Source organism: Stenella coeruleoalba, assembly GCF_951394435.1.
Source record: "Stenella coeruleoalba genome assembly, chromosome: 3".
Classification (NCBI taxonomy): Eukaryota; Metazoa; Chordata; class Mammalia; order Artiodactyla; family Delphinidae; genus Stenella; species Stenella coeruleoalba.
The window spans coordinates 88,636,349-88,650,824 of NC_137148.1; the positions used below are offsets into that span (position 1 = coordinate 88,636,349).

General features: G+C 35.5%; 1 protein-coding gene across 8 annotated transcripts in view; it reads left to right on the forward strand.

The window, feature by feature from the left end:
* Positions 1-14,476, forward strand: part of FER (FER tyrosine kinase) — a 463,302-nt gene that overhangs the window by 343,380 nt on the left and 105,446 nt on the right. For 7 of the 8 annotated variants that reach the window (XM_079916621.1, XM_079916626.1, XM_079916625.1 and 4 more), the window contains one exon: positions 11,761-11,884. In XM_079916621.1, coding sequence (XP_079772747.1) covers positions 11,761-11,884 — 124 coding nt within the window. Of the gene's footprint in view, positions 1-11,760; positions 12,653-14,476 lie in introns of those variants that run through there. The other variant, XM_079916628.1, reaches the window with a different exon arrangement.

Here is a 14,476-nt window from a genome sequence, read left to right on the forward strand (position 1 = left end):
CTTCACCTTTACCAAGATCACAAAGGTATTTCCTATGTTTCCTTCTCAGAGCTTTAAACTTTAGGTCTATAGATCACTTGAAATTAATTTTGTGTAGGTGTGAGGTAGAGATTGGGGTCTGTTTTTCCAAGACAGTTATCGAGTTCTCCCACTACCAGTTCTTTAAAATGGTATATGAATTCTTTACCAGAATTTCCTTTTCCCATTGAATTCCTTTGGTGTCTTATGTAGTATATGAATCGGCCATAAGTAGGTGGGTTTATTTCTCGACTCTGTTCTGTTCCATTGATCTACTTGATTATACTGAAGCCAAAACATACTCCCTTGACTGTAACTTTATAGTAATTCTTAAAATTGGGTAGTCTGTCTCTTCCCAATTGGCCCTTTTTTTCATCATTATTCTCTATTCTAAATCTTCTGCATTTCCATGTAAAAATTTATAAGCAGCTTGTGAAATCAAACCAAAAAGCCTGCTTGGAACTTGGTTGGGATTGCACTTGATCAGTTTGGGGAGAATTGACTCTTAACACTCAATATTAATCTTCCAATCCATGGACTGGGTATATTGTTCCATTTATTTTGCACTTCTTTAATTTCTCAACAGTGTTTTGTAGTTGTCAGTGTAAAAGTGTAACACATCCCTGTCTAAAAGTATTTCTAAGTATTTTGGTTTTTGATGCTGTTATAAAGGATATTCTGATTTCAGACTGTCCCCTCTTTATTCAGCCAGTGCAGTTTAAGGTGAATTATAGACAGTTAAGATAGCCCCAGGTGGATGAAATGATCAAGAGCTCCTTCAGAAATGAACGATCTCTTACAGAGAGAAGGACTACAGAAAGATACCTGTACTGAGACATGTGGTTCATCTAAAGAATCAAGTGTTATTGACAGTGAGCCAGGAAGTCAGAAGAGTTTCTGCTGTACGCTACCTCAGATTTCTGATGAGCAGTTTTAAAATGTGTATATTTTGTTCTCTGATGAGTGAGGATGGCAGTTAGTATTTGACATGAAAGTAGAGACAGAAACAGTCAGTTAGACTTTGCATAAGTAGCAGACATTGGATGGGGAGGGTAGAAGGAAATTTGTGATCTTAGTGTAAGTGTGTTTTATGTGTAAATATGATACAAGGGTGATTCAACATATGAAAATCCAGAAATGTAAGATACCACATTAACAGAATAAACAACAAAAGTCACAGGATCATCTCAACTGATGCAAGAAAAATATTTGACAAAATTCAACACCTTTTCATGATAAAAACACTCAATAAACTAGGAATAAAAAAATTATTTCAATATGATAAAGATCATATGGAAAAAAGCTCAGGGCTAACATCATACTCTGTGGTGAAAACTGAAAGCTTGTACCTCTAAGATCAGGAACAAGTTAAAGGTGCCCACTCTTACGACTTCTATTTAACATAGTACTGGAAATCCTATAACAGCACTCAAAAATCAGTTGTGCTATTATACAATAATAATTAACAATCCTAAAAGGAAATTAAGAAAATCCCATTCACAACAGCATCAAAAAGAATAAATTGTTTAGGAATAAACTTAACTTAGGAAGTGAAAGACTTGAAAGACTTGTACACTGAAATTATAAAACATCGCTGAAAGAACTTGACACGCAAAAAATGGAAAGACATCCTGTGTTTATGAATTGGAAGACTTAATATTGTTAAAATGTTCATACTACTCAATGCAATCTACAGATATGATGCACTCCCTACAAAGTCCCAATGGCGTTTTTTGCAGAAATAGAAAAAAAATTCCTAAACTTCACATGGAACATCAAAGGACCCAGTATAGCCAAACCATACTATTGAGAAAGAAGTAAAAATTTAGAAGCTTCCTACTTCATGATTTCAAAACCTATTACAAAGCTACAGTAATCAAAACAATATGATACCAGCACAAAGACAGACAGATAGACCAGTGGAACCAAATAGAGATCCCAGAAGTAAACCCGAACATATACAGTCAAATGATCTTTGACAAGGCTGCCAAGACTACAGAATGGGAAAGGATAGTCTCTTCAATAAACAGTATTGGGAAAACTGTATATCCACTTGCAATTGAGTGAAGATGGATGCTTATTTTACATGTGTACAAAAGTTAACTGAAAATGGATTAAAGACCTAAATGTAAGATGTGAAACTATAAAACTCCTAGAAGAAATAATAGGGAAAATATAATGGCATTGAAATGGGCAATGATTTCTTGGATATGACACCAAAAGCACAGGCAACTAAAGGAAAAATATACACACATAAATGATACTACATCAAACTTAAAATCTTCTGCACAACAAAGGAAGCAGTCAACAGTGAAAAAGCAACCTACAGCACAGGGGAGAAAAAATTTGCAAATCATATCAGATATGCGGTTAATATCCAGAATATATAAAGAATGCCTGTAACTCAATAACAAAAACCCAAATATCTCAATTAAAAAATGGGCAAAGGACTTAAATATACATTTTTCTAAAGAGATAAACAAATAGCCAACAAGCATATGAAAAGATGCTCAGTATCACTAATCATCAGGAAAATGCAAATCAAAACCACAAAGAGATATTACCTCACACCCACTGGGATGGTCACTATCAAAAAACAAGACAGGGGCTTCCCTGGTGGCGCAGTGGTTGAGAGTCTGCCTGCCGATGCAGGGGACATGGGTTCGAGCCCTGGTCTGGGAGAATCCCACATGCCACGGAGCAACTAGGCCGTGAGCCACAACTACTGAGCCTGCGCGTCTGGAGCCTGTGCTCCGCAACAAGAGAGGCTGCAATAGTGAGAGGCCCGCGCACTGCGATGAAGAGTGGCCCCCGCTTGCCACAACTAGAGAAAGCCCTCACACAGAAACGAAGACCCAACACAGCAAAAATAAATAAAATAAATTAATAAAAAACAAGACAACCCAGAAAATAATGGGTGTTGGCAAGGATGTGGAGAATTTGAATGCCTTGTGCACTGTTGGTAAATTGGGACAGCCACTATGGAAAAGAGCATGGAGATTCTTCAAAAAATTAAAAATAGAACTCCAGTAATGATCCACCAATTCAACTTCTCTATATATATCCAAAAGAATGGAACAGGAACTTGAAGAGATATTTGCACACCTACATGCATTGCAGCATTATTCACAATAGTCCAGAGGTGGAAACAGCCTACATGTCCATCATTGGGTGACTGGATTAAGGAAATGTGCCATGTACATACAGTGGAATATTCTTCAGCCTTAAAGAAAGAAGAAAATCCTGTCAAAATCTGCAACATGGATGAACCTTGACGACATTATGTTAGGTGAAATAAGCCAATCACAAAAAGACAAATACTGTATAATTCCACTTTATATGAGGTATCTAAAGTAATCAAACTCATAGAGAAAATAGGATGGTGGTTGCCACGGGCTGTTTGGAGGCGGAAACAGAGTTGGTCATTAGGTACATAGAGTTTCAGTCATGCAAGATGAGAAGGTTCTAAAGCTCTGTTGTACAATATTGTGAATATAGTTAACAATATTATACTATACGCTTAGAATTACGAGGATAAATTTGAGTTTTTTTGCCACAACTTTCTAAAATGTGAAAAAGGAGACTCTGGTTTTTTCTGATTTTTCCTTAATACTGACATTCCAAACTTTTTGCTGCAATGTGTTCTTTAAAAGTATATTTTAAAGTAATAATTTTTATTTTGATAGAAAGTTCCATAACTTGTGAATGTATTTCTGATCAAAACCTTTGCATAAATTCTGACCATATCCAACAAAAATGCGTAGATGTGAAGATATAAATATATGTTTATAATTATTTTAGATAACAAGATTATGTAATAGGTCTTAATAAAGTAGTCATTGATATCATTGATTTGGGGAATATAATGTCTCTAAAATATCTAGCCTATGATAAATTCAATTTCTAAAAATATTGCTAGCTTTTATAAACATTTTTCCCTTATTAAATGTAAACGTACTTTTGGATTTGTCTTTTTATCCCACATCTCTTTAAAAATCTAAGGAAGCTTGAATTGATGCCTTTTTCTTTTTCTCTGCATTTTTCCTGTACTAGATAGAGACATCAAAATAAGCATTCCATTGAATTTTTTATTTAGAAAAAATTCCATTGTAGCATCTAAGTATTTAAAGGGTATTCCAGGAGCCAGCATCTTTATACACCTGATCTTCCTGTCCATTCGTTATATTTTATATCAAAGGCAGCTTTGAGGGGCATAAGAAGCCACAAATAGAAAAGTAAGTCGTTTGGCCTGAAAGCAGGGAGAGACAGACTGTGGAATTTCTTTGTCTTGGTGGCAGGACGGTGCGTTGTGGCTTGGGAGGATGGCGGGGGATTTGTGATCTCGCTCTATTATGTTTTTGTGTGTAACTATGTGTGTCAGCCTTAGGACACAAAATTAATTGGTGAATCTACCTTTTCAGCTTCCTTTTTTAGCATTAAAAAGTAGCACTATTGAGCCCTCATGCAAAAAACACACAGTGAAAAGTAAAATCTTGGTTCAAAGTAGCCAAAGCAATCATAAGAACCTTTGAATGAAAGGGCCTACAGCTATGTGGAATACTGAGTAATATCTTAAACCAAGAGTCAGCAAACTTTTTCTATAAAGGGCCAGATAGTAAAATGTTTAGGCATCAGTTTCTTGTCACAACTCTGGCATCATAGCTTGAAAGCATCTGTAGATAGTATGTAAATGAATGAGTGTGGTGGTTTTCCAATAAAACTTTATTTACAAAAACAGGCAGTGGGCTGACTTTGGCCTCTAGGCCATAGTTTGCAGACACTTGCCTTAGAATTTCAATTATATCACCAAAATCACCACCTTAAGAATAAAAGTCAGGTTGATATAGTTCCCTCCCCCACAATATGAAAAAGCTGATTATCTCCAAAGTACTTTCTGGAAACTGACATTCTGATGGTTTGGGAAAGTTGACTCTGGCATCTGTCCTGGCAGACCACATAATGTCTAGCAAGATTATAGCTGGTGCCCCTTGAACCAGCAAGTTAAAAATACTGTGAAATGCGCTCTTTTATTTCACAGAACTGTTATCATGACCGTCAGGGAGTTATGTTCTCGGAGATCATCTACAAAGGAGAAATGCAAAAGGTCCCGGTACTCTGCAGTGCTGGCAGAGCATGGCTATTAGGAAACCTCACCTGAAAAGACTAATGTCATGTATTAATCTAAACTGGGAAAACCACACACTCAGCTCTGCCTTTGGCCCGGCCGAACTACATTACTTTAGGTAGCAAGCTGTTCATAAGGTGCATCTTTAAAAAGAGCATGACGGTATCAGAAAAGCCAGTATATTCTTGGGGTCACTTTCAGTTTTTCAGTGTTTCATGTTTCTCATCTTTCCCCACAAACTGACCCATGTCTAGCTTTAGTACAGTCTTTTCAGATCTAATGCTTTTGTCTTTTTTTTTGGAGGGGGGGGAGGTGGATAATTCTTAGTATAAGCCCTCATCACCTCGATTAACAACTTGCATGTTCTCCCGGCTAATCTCTCTTTCTGTGAAATCCATCTCTCCTAAGTATAACCTACAGGTACCAGTCAGTATTCTCTGCTTCAGTGTTTGATGGATCCTTTCTTCTTCAAGAACTTGTTTTGGCTTACCTCCTACTATATAAAACCTATTCTGTGTCTCATTGGGTAAAAGTTGAATCAGCATTCATTGTTTATGATTATCATATAGATTTTTTCCCCTTATTTCTGATGGGCTGGCTTAAAGTTTATTTTTGTTTTAAATAAGAACTCTGAACAATGACATAAATGGAGCCCCCATAATAGCTCTCTATAATTGTTGCTTTGATTACGATCCTATTTTAAATGTATAAGTGAATACAACTAAACCAAACTTCTCAGGAATAAATTGATAACCTAAAACACAAGGGTAATGAATTATACATTTTATATATCACTAGGGACTAGTATCTCTTAGTTTAATAACCTTTGAAGTTGTTTGAAGATAAATTAAGATCTCTACATGATTCAATGACAAGAAATCATTAGTGGTATGGCCCTGATGATCCCTTTTCTCAAATGACAAATTGATAAATTAGTATTCTTGTTTACATAATAACCTCTCCGAGTTTGTTTAATATGATCAGGTCCTCAGAGTCCCATTAATACTGAAAGAACGGGTAGGATCAGATTTTCACAGCACAGAGTAAGAAATCTTTGAGAAAGAGCTGCTGAGAATAAAATGGTCTTTTATCCTCTTACTAAAAGTTGGCTGCAAACAAAATAAAGCACTTCTATTCATTATTTCCTAATTGTTCCAGACATTTATATATATATATATGTGTGTGTGTATATATATATATATATTATCTTTTTAATTCTCAAGGTCTTCTAATATAGATACTGTTTTATCCATAAGGAATCGTTGAGTGCCAATACGGGATATATATCAAAAAACTTAGAGCTTGTATTCGTTCACTTAATTGGAAACTCTAGAGGGAAATCACTCTTGAGGCAGTATGTGATCCAGTGGATCAAACATGTCACCAAAAAGTATTCTTTTTCCTTTACTCTTTCTGCTTTCCATAGTGATAGCTTCATCCCAAGGCTGCCAGTCTTTGTGGTGCTACATGCTGTCCTGTACACTTCCACTTGCAGAGAATGCTTCTTTCCTGGTACTTCTCTCTCAAAAAAAAAAAAAAAAAAAAAAGTTTATTTCACGCTTTAAAGTATCTCCTTGTATCTCAGTGGCCTAAATTAAACTATGTGCCTATCCCCGAGTCAGTCACTGGGAAATGGACTCCATTGATTGGGTTAAGCGAATCTAGGATCACCTTTATTGTTGAGGTGAGGTAAATACTTTCTAAAATGGGAGAAGGGCAGTCTCCTAAAGGAAATTGAGGTGAATGAGGGAAAATTGATGTGCGACAAACAACCAGTCCCTGCTACAACTCTTCCTTATTTTATATGCAAAATAACTTCAACAAAAATAATGATAAGTTGTAGTGTTTATTGTGTGTACCATGTGCTAGGCATATGCTTAGTGCTTTAGATACATTTTAGTCTTCAAAACCATCTTGAGAAATAAAAGGAATTAATCCTTACGGGTTTTTTTTTTTTTTTTTTTTTGCGGTACGCGGGCCTCTCACTGTTGTGGCCTCTCCCGTTGCGGAGCACAGGCTCCGGACGCGCAGGCTCAGCGGCCATGGCCCACGGGCCCAGCCGCCCCGCGGCATGTGGGATCCTCCCGGACCGGGGCACGAACCCGTGTCCCCTGCATCGGCAGGCGGACTCCCAACCACTGCACCACCAGGGAAGCCCAATCCTTATGTTTTAAAGAAGTTTAGAGAGATTGAACAACTTACCCCGGGTCACATAGCTAATCATGTACCCGAAAGTGGGGTCCGGCTGCTCACCGCTCAAAAGCCAATAAAGAGGCCAGGTTAGGGGAAAGGAAAGTTTGCTTTATTTTGGATGCTGGCAACCAGGGTGGAGGCGGGGGTGGACACCTGTCCAAAGGCCAACTTCCTCCACCCGCCGCCCCAACAATCAGGGGGCAAGAGCTTTTATAGGCAGAGGGAGGGAGCTACATGCAAAAACAATTCAGTCAGCTCTGACAGTCATCCTGAAATTGGTCATCGGTAGTCTGACAGTGTCATCTTGATTGTCCTAGGTACAGTTAATCTTCAGTTCCAGGCTCTTTGAGGCCAATTCTCAGAATTGCGGCAGCTTATGTCATGGCCACAGCCTAGCCATCATGTAGTTAACTTCTTCCACCTGGTGGCGGTTTCAGTATCTGTAGGACAGCTCACAGGATAAGGCTCAGAGTATTATCTACAGCCCTTAAGGAGGAACTAAAGGTCCTCGACTATGCTTAATGACTAAACTATTATTATTTGGTCTCCTTTGACTGTTTTCCTCTGTTTCTGCATTTTCTCACTTCTCTGATTAAACATATTCTTTAGCTAAAGTTTTTCCACAGACAAAAGGCAGGCTGAGGACATGGGGCGAGGCAAGGACCATAGGGCCTGCTCCATTTCAATCAGACCTAGATCAGCACGACTTCAATTTCCATGTTCCTTTCACCATGTAATGCTGTCTCGTTAGTAAACTAAAAGTTGGCTATAAAAACATTCTAAGAATTGTCTTAGAAATTCATCACTGGTGAAGAATTCTAGAAAATAATCCATCCTGTCTTGGTTTAATGTGCCATACAGAAATAAGCTTTGGTAAGACAGAGTTACAAAGGGGGAGTTATTATCTTGTTTTACCCAGTTATGAACACCACCATCTTATTGCAGTGATCAGGTTGGGCTACTCCAGCCACACACATACACACATGCATATGCAAACATGTATACACATGTGCTGCACATATGATTATTGTATGTATCACACATTCTAAGAGAGGTTCTTTAAACTGCCACAATGAAAATGGCAAAAGAATGAGTTCAAAGAAACAGACACTATCTTCTACAGTAACCTCACAGTGAATACTGAAGATCATATCATCTGATGTCAGTCTGCAGTTCTTCTTCACTAAATGATAATAATCAGGTACAGTCCCCACAGAAATGTTTCTGGCCCAGTCTGAATTATTTTCTTGGTATCCTAGCTTTAGTCTCATAGTCTGTCCTTTGGATAGTTTAATTTTTGCTTCAGGGTCCTTAATGGCTACACTCACCCAATGCTAATTATTTAATTTTTTTCCTGAAGACCTTGCTTCTCAACAGTGTTCTGCAGGAAGCTGACTAGGGCTGTGGAATGGTGCAGCTCTGCTACTTTACTTAAGATCACTGTGTCTGTGGCATGAATAACTATAAATGGGAAATAAATCTAAAATTTACTTTAATGATTTAGTGATTTTAAGCAAGAAATTTCTCTAAGGTAGAAATAGTCTTGGATTAACTAAGAGACAATCAGATACCCTTTGTCTGTATCTTTGGCTGTGTCACAGTATTCTGATAGCTGTATCTAACTCTACCTTCCTAGTACTTTTTTTTTTTTTTTTTGCGGTATGCGGGCCTCTCACTGTTGTGGCCTCTCCCGTTGCGGAGCACAGGCTCCGGACGCCCAGGCTTAGCGGCCATGGCTCACGGGCCCAGCCGCTCCGTGGCATATGGGATCTTCCCGGACCGGGGCACGAACCCGTGTCCCCTGCATCGGCAGGCGGACTCTCAACCACTGCGCCACCAGGGAAGCCCTACCTTCCTAATACTTTATTGACTTGGCATCACTTTTCAGCCAATTTTTAATTCTATTTAAGTGTTGTCTTTTCTTTGTTTATTAATCTAGTGTGCATTTGTTCGTTTACAGTCTTATCTATTAAGGATTGCTTCTTTGCAAATTATTTTTTTAAATGATGCAGTTTGTAAGGCAGTGGTGTTACAGAAGCATCTATCAAGATGAGCTCAGAGTCTTAAATGTACTAAGTTTTATTGTTGGAATCTAAAGAATTTTATGGCATCTGTCAGGTGCCATTGATAAGTGATGTAATGTCATCCTTTTCTAAACATTATTTTAACATTGAACAAGTACTTGAAAAGCATAGTTCTAACCATTGGAGAGAAGCTAAGGAAGAAATGTTTAAAATTAATAAAAAATTTCATGGGTAGCTTGTCTTCATGCTTTTTGAGGTATTATTACGTGCTAGACATCCTGTGGTGGGCACTGAAATTAGCATGCTGAACAACAGAAGCGCAGTTGTCTTCACAGGGTTTACAGGCTGGGCCGGGGATTGGGGGTATGAAGAGGATTATGTGAAAGACTAGTTTAAAAAGAGCAGGAGGCAGAAGGAAAAGTGCTGAATGAGAGCTAGTTTTGGAAAGAAATAATATTAGGATTCCGCAGAACACTGGGGTTATGTCATATGATGCTTTAATCAAATTGCAGAAAAGATTTTTTCATTTGAAAGTTATTCCGTAGCTTAGAAAAAATCTTATGTGGTTTCAAGACCAGAAGGGTGCACTTTTTCTAAACTAGGCCAATGTATATCTAACAAAATAACTAATATATGTGAATATTGGTCCAGGAAGTAACTTGAACTAAATATTGATTTCAAGTCCATTTTAATAGATATTTTTTGAACGTATTAAAGTTGAGAAATTAGTAGTAATTTTGCTGTTTACTGTTGCATTTAGGTGTTTTTGTTTTTGTTTCAGAAAATTAAGTCAAGCTTGATAGAAGCTATTTCAGTAATGTTCATAGTAATAAATTTGATATTCTCTTTAAAAGAACAGGAAAAAAAGTAACTTATCTGACACCATTAAGATTATTTTTAAAGCATATAGCTTAGTGATTTTGCAAATAGTCCACCTAAATTTCTGTAATACTGATTTGTGAATAGGAGAAGAGATTAGAAAAAGAACTTTCTAAGGAGAGTTAGGCAGTTGTTTATTTTCTAGGTATTCTCATTAAAGAAAAAGCCATTAAGTCTTCATCTCTAGAGTTGTTCTATTTAAGGAGGCCTAGATCCCTGGTGAAGAGGATGAAAAACATCAGGAAATGACAATTAAAATGTTAATCCCTCTTGCGAAATTCTGGCTTAATATCGGAGGGCCTAATAGAAAGAGAAAGTAGGGATGACTGTTTTTAGAGAACATTCATTCTAATATACTTTAACTTGGTTTTGTTTTGTTTTGTTTAATAATGAAATACATTACACTATACATTAACAAGGAAATTGTTTAATGCCATGCTGTTAGTGAATGCAGTCTAAGGCTACCCTATTTAACATGGTTGTCACTGGCCATATGTGGCTCCTGAGCTCTTGAAATTTTGAAATGTATCTAGTGCTTCTAAGAAACTGAATTTTGAATTTCATTTAATTTTAATTGATTTAAATTTTAAAATTTAATTTCCAGTAACATGATTCAATTATTAGAAAAGGTTAAGTATGTTTGGAACAACCTAGGTATGTGAATCTACTTTTTTAACTGTAAATTTGATGAAATCTAAATACAGATCGAATACTTCAGATGGAAATTTGCATCTAAATTGAGATGTCCCATACATGTAAAATACACAACATATTTTAAAGACTTAGGATGATAAAATGTAAAATATGTCCACAATAATTTTGTAATGATGCATGTTGATTTAATAATATTTTATATATATGGGGCTAAAGAAAAAACATACTATTTCAGCCACTTTCAACTTTTTATTGTTGTTACTTTTTAAAATGTGGCTACCGGTATACTTAAAATTACTATGTGGCTTGCATTACATTTTTTTTGGACCAAGCTGTTTTATGGAGTTTCTCTAAGTCATCACTGGAATTCATTTGATGCACAAAAATGCAATCTGACTCAGCAACTAAATCATATCAAAATCATAGTTTTCTTTTTTTTTTCCTGTCTGACTCTACTATTAGTGATGGTGTTGTTAATCATTTACTCTTTTAACTCATAATAATTGTAATCTTTTATTTGGTATTAGAGAAAATAAGATTTCTTAGAACATTTTATCCAGGCAAATTGGTGAGAAATTGTGACAGAGGAAAGTCTGTCTTTGTATGACTTTGGTTATTATTATGTGTTGGGTAATATACAGTGTGAAGCACTTAAAGTACTTAAACTGCATCTAAGAAAATTCATGGTGTCTGCTTTCTAATAAGATGTGTTCTTTTCATATTTTCTTTTATCCTCACCTTAAATGAAATGGGCAAAAAGTATGGTTAAATGTGTAATGCTTTTTGTTCTGTCAGGTATCTCTAATAGGTGATAAATATGACTTTCATCATGATCTTGTCTCATTGTTCATCTGTCAATTCTTCTAGGAGGTGATTTCCTCTCCTTTCTGAGAAAGAAGAAGGATGAAATAAAACTCAAACAATTAGTGAAATTTTCATTAGATGCTGCTTCTGGTATGGCCTATCTTGAGAGTAAAAACTGTATACACAGGTAAGGAGAATATTTTTTAAACATTTTCCAGTTTTATTAATAGGGTATTAGAAAACTGATATACTTGCTATCATAAAGCAGTGAATTTCTTTCACAAAACGTATTTTCTTGTTGGTTTTCATATTTTGTGTGAAAGCATTCTTTGACAGTTGCTTACTTAGTTTACAGAAACACTTGTTTTCTGTCTTCCTGGGGTAAGTATACCTCATTAGACAATGACTTACTAATTAAAATTTGTTTTATTATAATCATTAATAGCATAGTGATAAGATATACCACAAGTTAGTCATAGAAGCAGCTACAAACTTGTAGCCAAATAAGATTGTTTCATGTGTTACTTATTCTCCTTTTTCAAAGAAATTACTTATAAAGTTACAGAAAATCCTACTAGTAAAACAATTCATGACAGTGAATTTGGCCAAGGGTAAAAGATTTGAGCACACTAGTTATTTCAAAGGAGATTTTAGCAAACTTTCTCTAATTATATCAAGACCATCAACTTGGTTTTAATGCTTTATAGATTGTGGTTTTAGCTGCTTGTAGCTGAAGGTAATCTTTTTTTGCTAAGTGTGAATACAAATTAAGATCTCTTGCAGAATTCATGTCAGATCCTAAATATGGCTAAGTGTATATAAGCAAAATAAAGTGGGGGATTTGGTGTAGTTTTTATTTGCTTGAAACAGCACATGATACTGTGTACTGTGGGGAGGGTTCATTGTCAGATTGAACCATTGTGAACTTTAAGCTGGTTGGTTATTGAGGTATATTTTTCTCTCATGTGCTTCATTATGCAGCCTTTGACTTCATATTCTTGTGAGGTTGTACAACATAGAATTGCAGCAGAACAAAGTTATATGCACCTTAAATATACATTTATTTGATCTCAATGAATATTTTTTACTTAATTCCCCCCAAAAAATTTTGCTTAGTGTTCAGTTTTATTCTGAAACTAAAATTATGGCTTATGTTTCAAATATAGTTCAACAGTCACATGTGTTTTAAAATACATTTCAATAGGGATACTATTTTTCTGGAAATTAAAACAACTAAAACTAAGCTACTATCATATTCCTGTTTTACTTTCTATGAATATAGACTGTATTTACTTTCAATGATTGTAGATCAAATCACATTGTAATGTATATTTGTGAAGACTAAAACAATTGATTTTGGACAAGAATTGCATTATCACTAATTTCATTACTTCATGTTAAAAGTAACAATTAAGGATTTTGCCGTTTATTTAGAGAAAACCTATAATTTTGATTGCTCAGGTGTTAAAGCTACTTTGGGTATTACATTCTCTACTGCAGTTTTTATCGTGTCTCAGATTTTTTTTTTTAACTCAGACTATTTATAGCTTTAAGCCATAATAAATACACATTCTAGAAACTGTTTTAATGTCAGTTACCAGTAGCAGTCTTTAATTTCTGGTGTGTTGTGGTTGAGGGAACTGTTGTTTCAATTTCTTGCTGCCTTTAGTGATTGCTTTTCTTGCAAATGGATGATTGTATTTTTTTAAGTGCCTCTATCATGAGAATTGAAACCATTCTAAATTGCCGATGGCAGTTAGCTTTTAAAAATTTATCCCACTTACAGAATCATAACATTATCTGCTGTAATTTTATCTTCCCATTTTGGTTTTTAAGAATTTTCATGCATTTCCAAATTTTTGAAAGTCAACCCGCGCTTGACCACATATCCTAGAAGATTGTACCTAGTCCTGTACTATTTGCCTGGGGGTAAGGTTTCTGATTGAACATCTTGAACAATGTTGGTGAGAGCAGGTTTGACAAATGGGTTTCAGTGCCAACTTTCAGTGATGGGTAGTGGCTGTCTGTGTTGTGCATTGAGAAGGATTCCAGGATCAGTGACAGAGTCCAGTGATCGATTAGTCACATCTGTCAGGGTGCTGACAGGCATTAACACAAAAACTCCAAATTTGTCATCTGTCACATAGAATATTTTCTTTTTGTCTTTATTTTCATAAATACATTTTTGATATGATTTTCCTTACTAGCTATATTATAACAACAATATAATATTTTTCTATAATCACTTCCACTGATACCTTCTAAACTATTTGCTATTCTTATTTCTCTTGTTAATCATGATTACTGGATGAATTTTATGATACCTCTAGCCAGTGATCTTTTGTTCCTCTTCAAACTTAACATAAATGTTCTTTTGGATGAATTCAATTTTTTTCTCTTCTTTTTTGGTACCTCACCAATACAGGACTCTATATTGAGAAAGTAAATCATTCTTTGTGTTGAATTTTTTATGGAAGTGACTTGTGCTACAGAACTCTGTTCCTCTGTGTCATTCTGTGGAACTATTTCTGTGGTAGCAGTAGTAATTGCAGTGGAGTTTTAATTGATTTATATTTACTAGATATACTCAAGACATGTTATATGTTTTTTTCTCCTAAGAAATATCATATATATATTTATGTAGCATAAATATAACATAAATATATAAATACTATATATGTATATAGTATACACTGCAGTGAAAAGTATTTTTCCTCATTGGAAGAATTTCTAGTAAGGTATTTCAAAATTTAATTAAAGTTTCTAAAACGTGATTAAA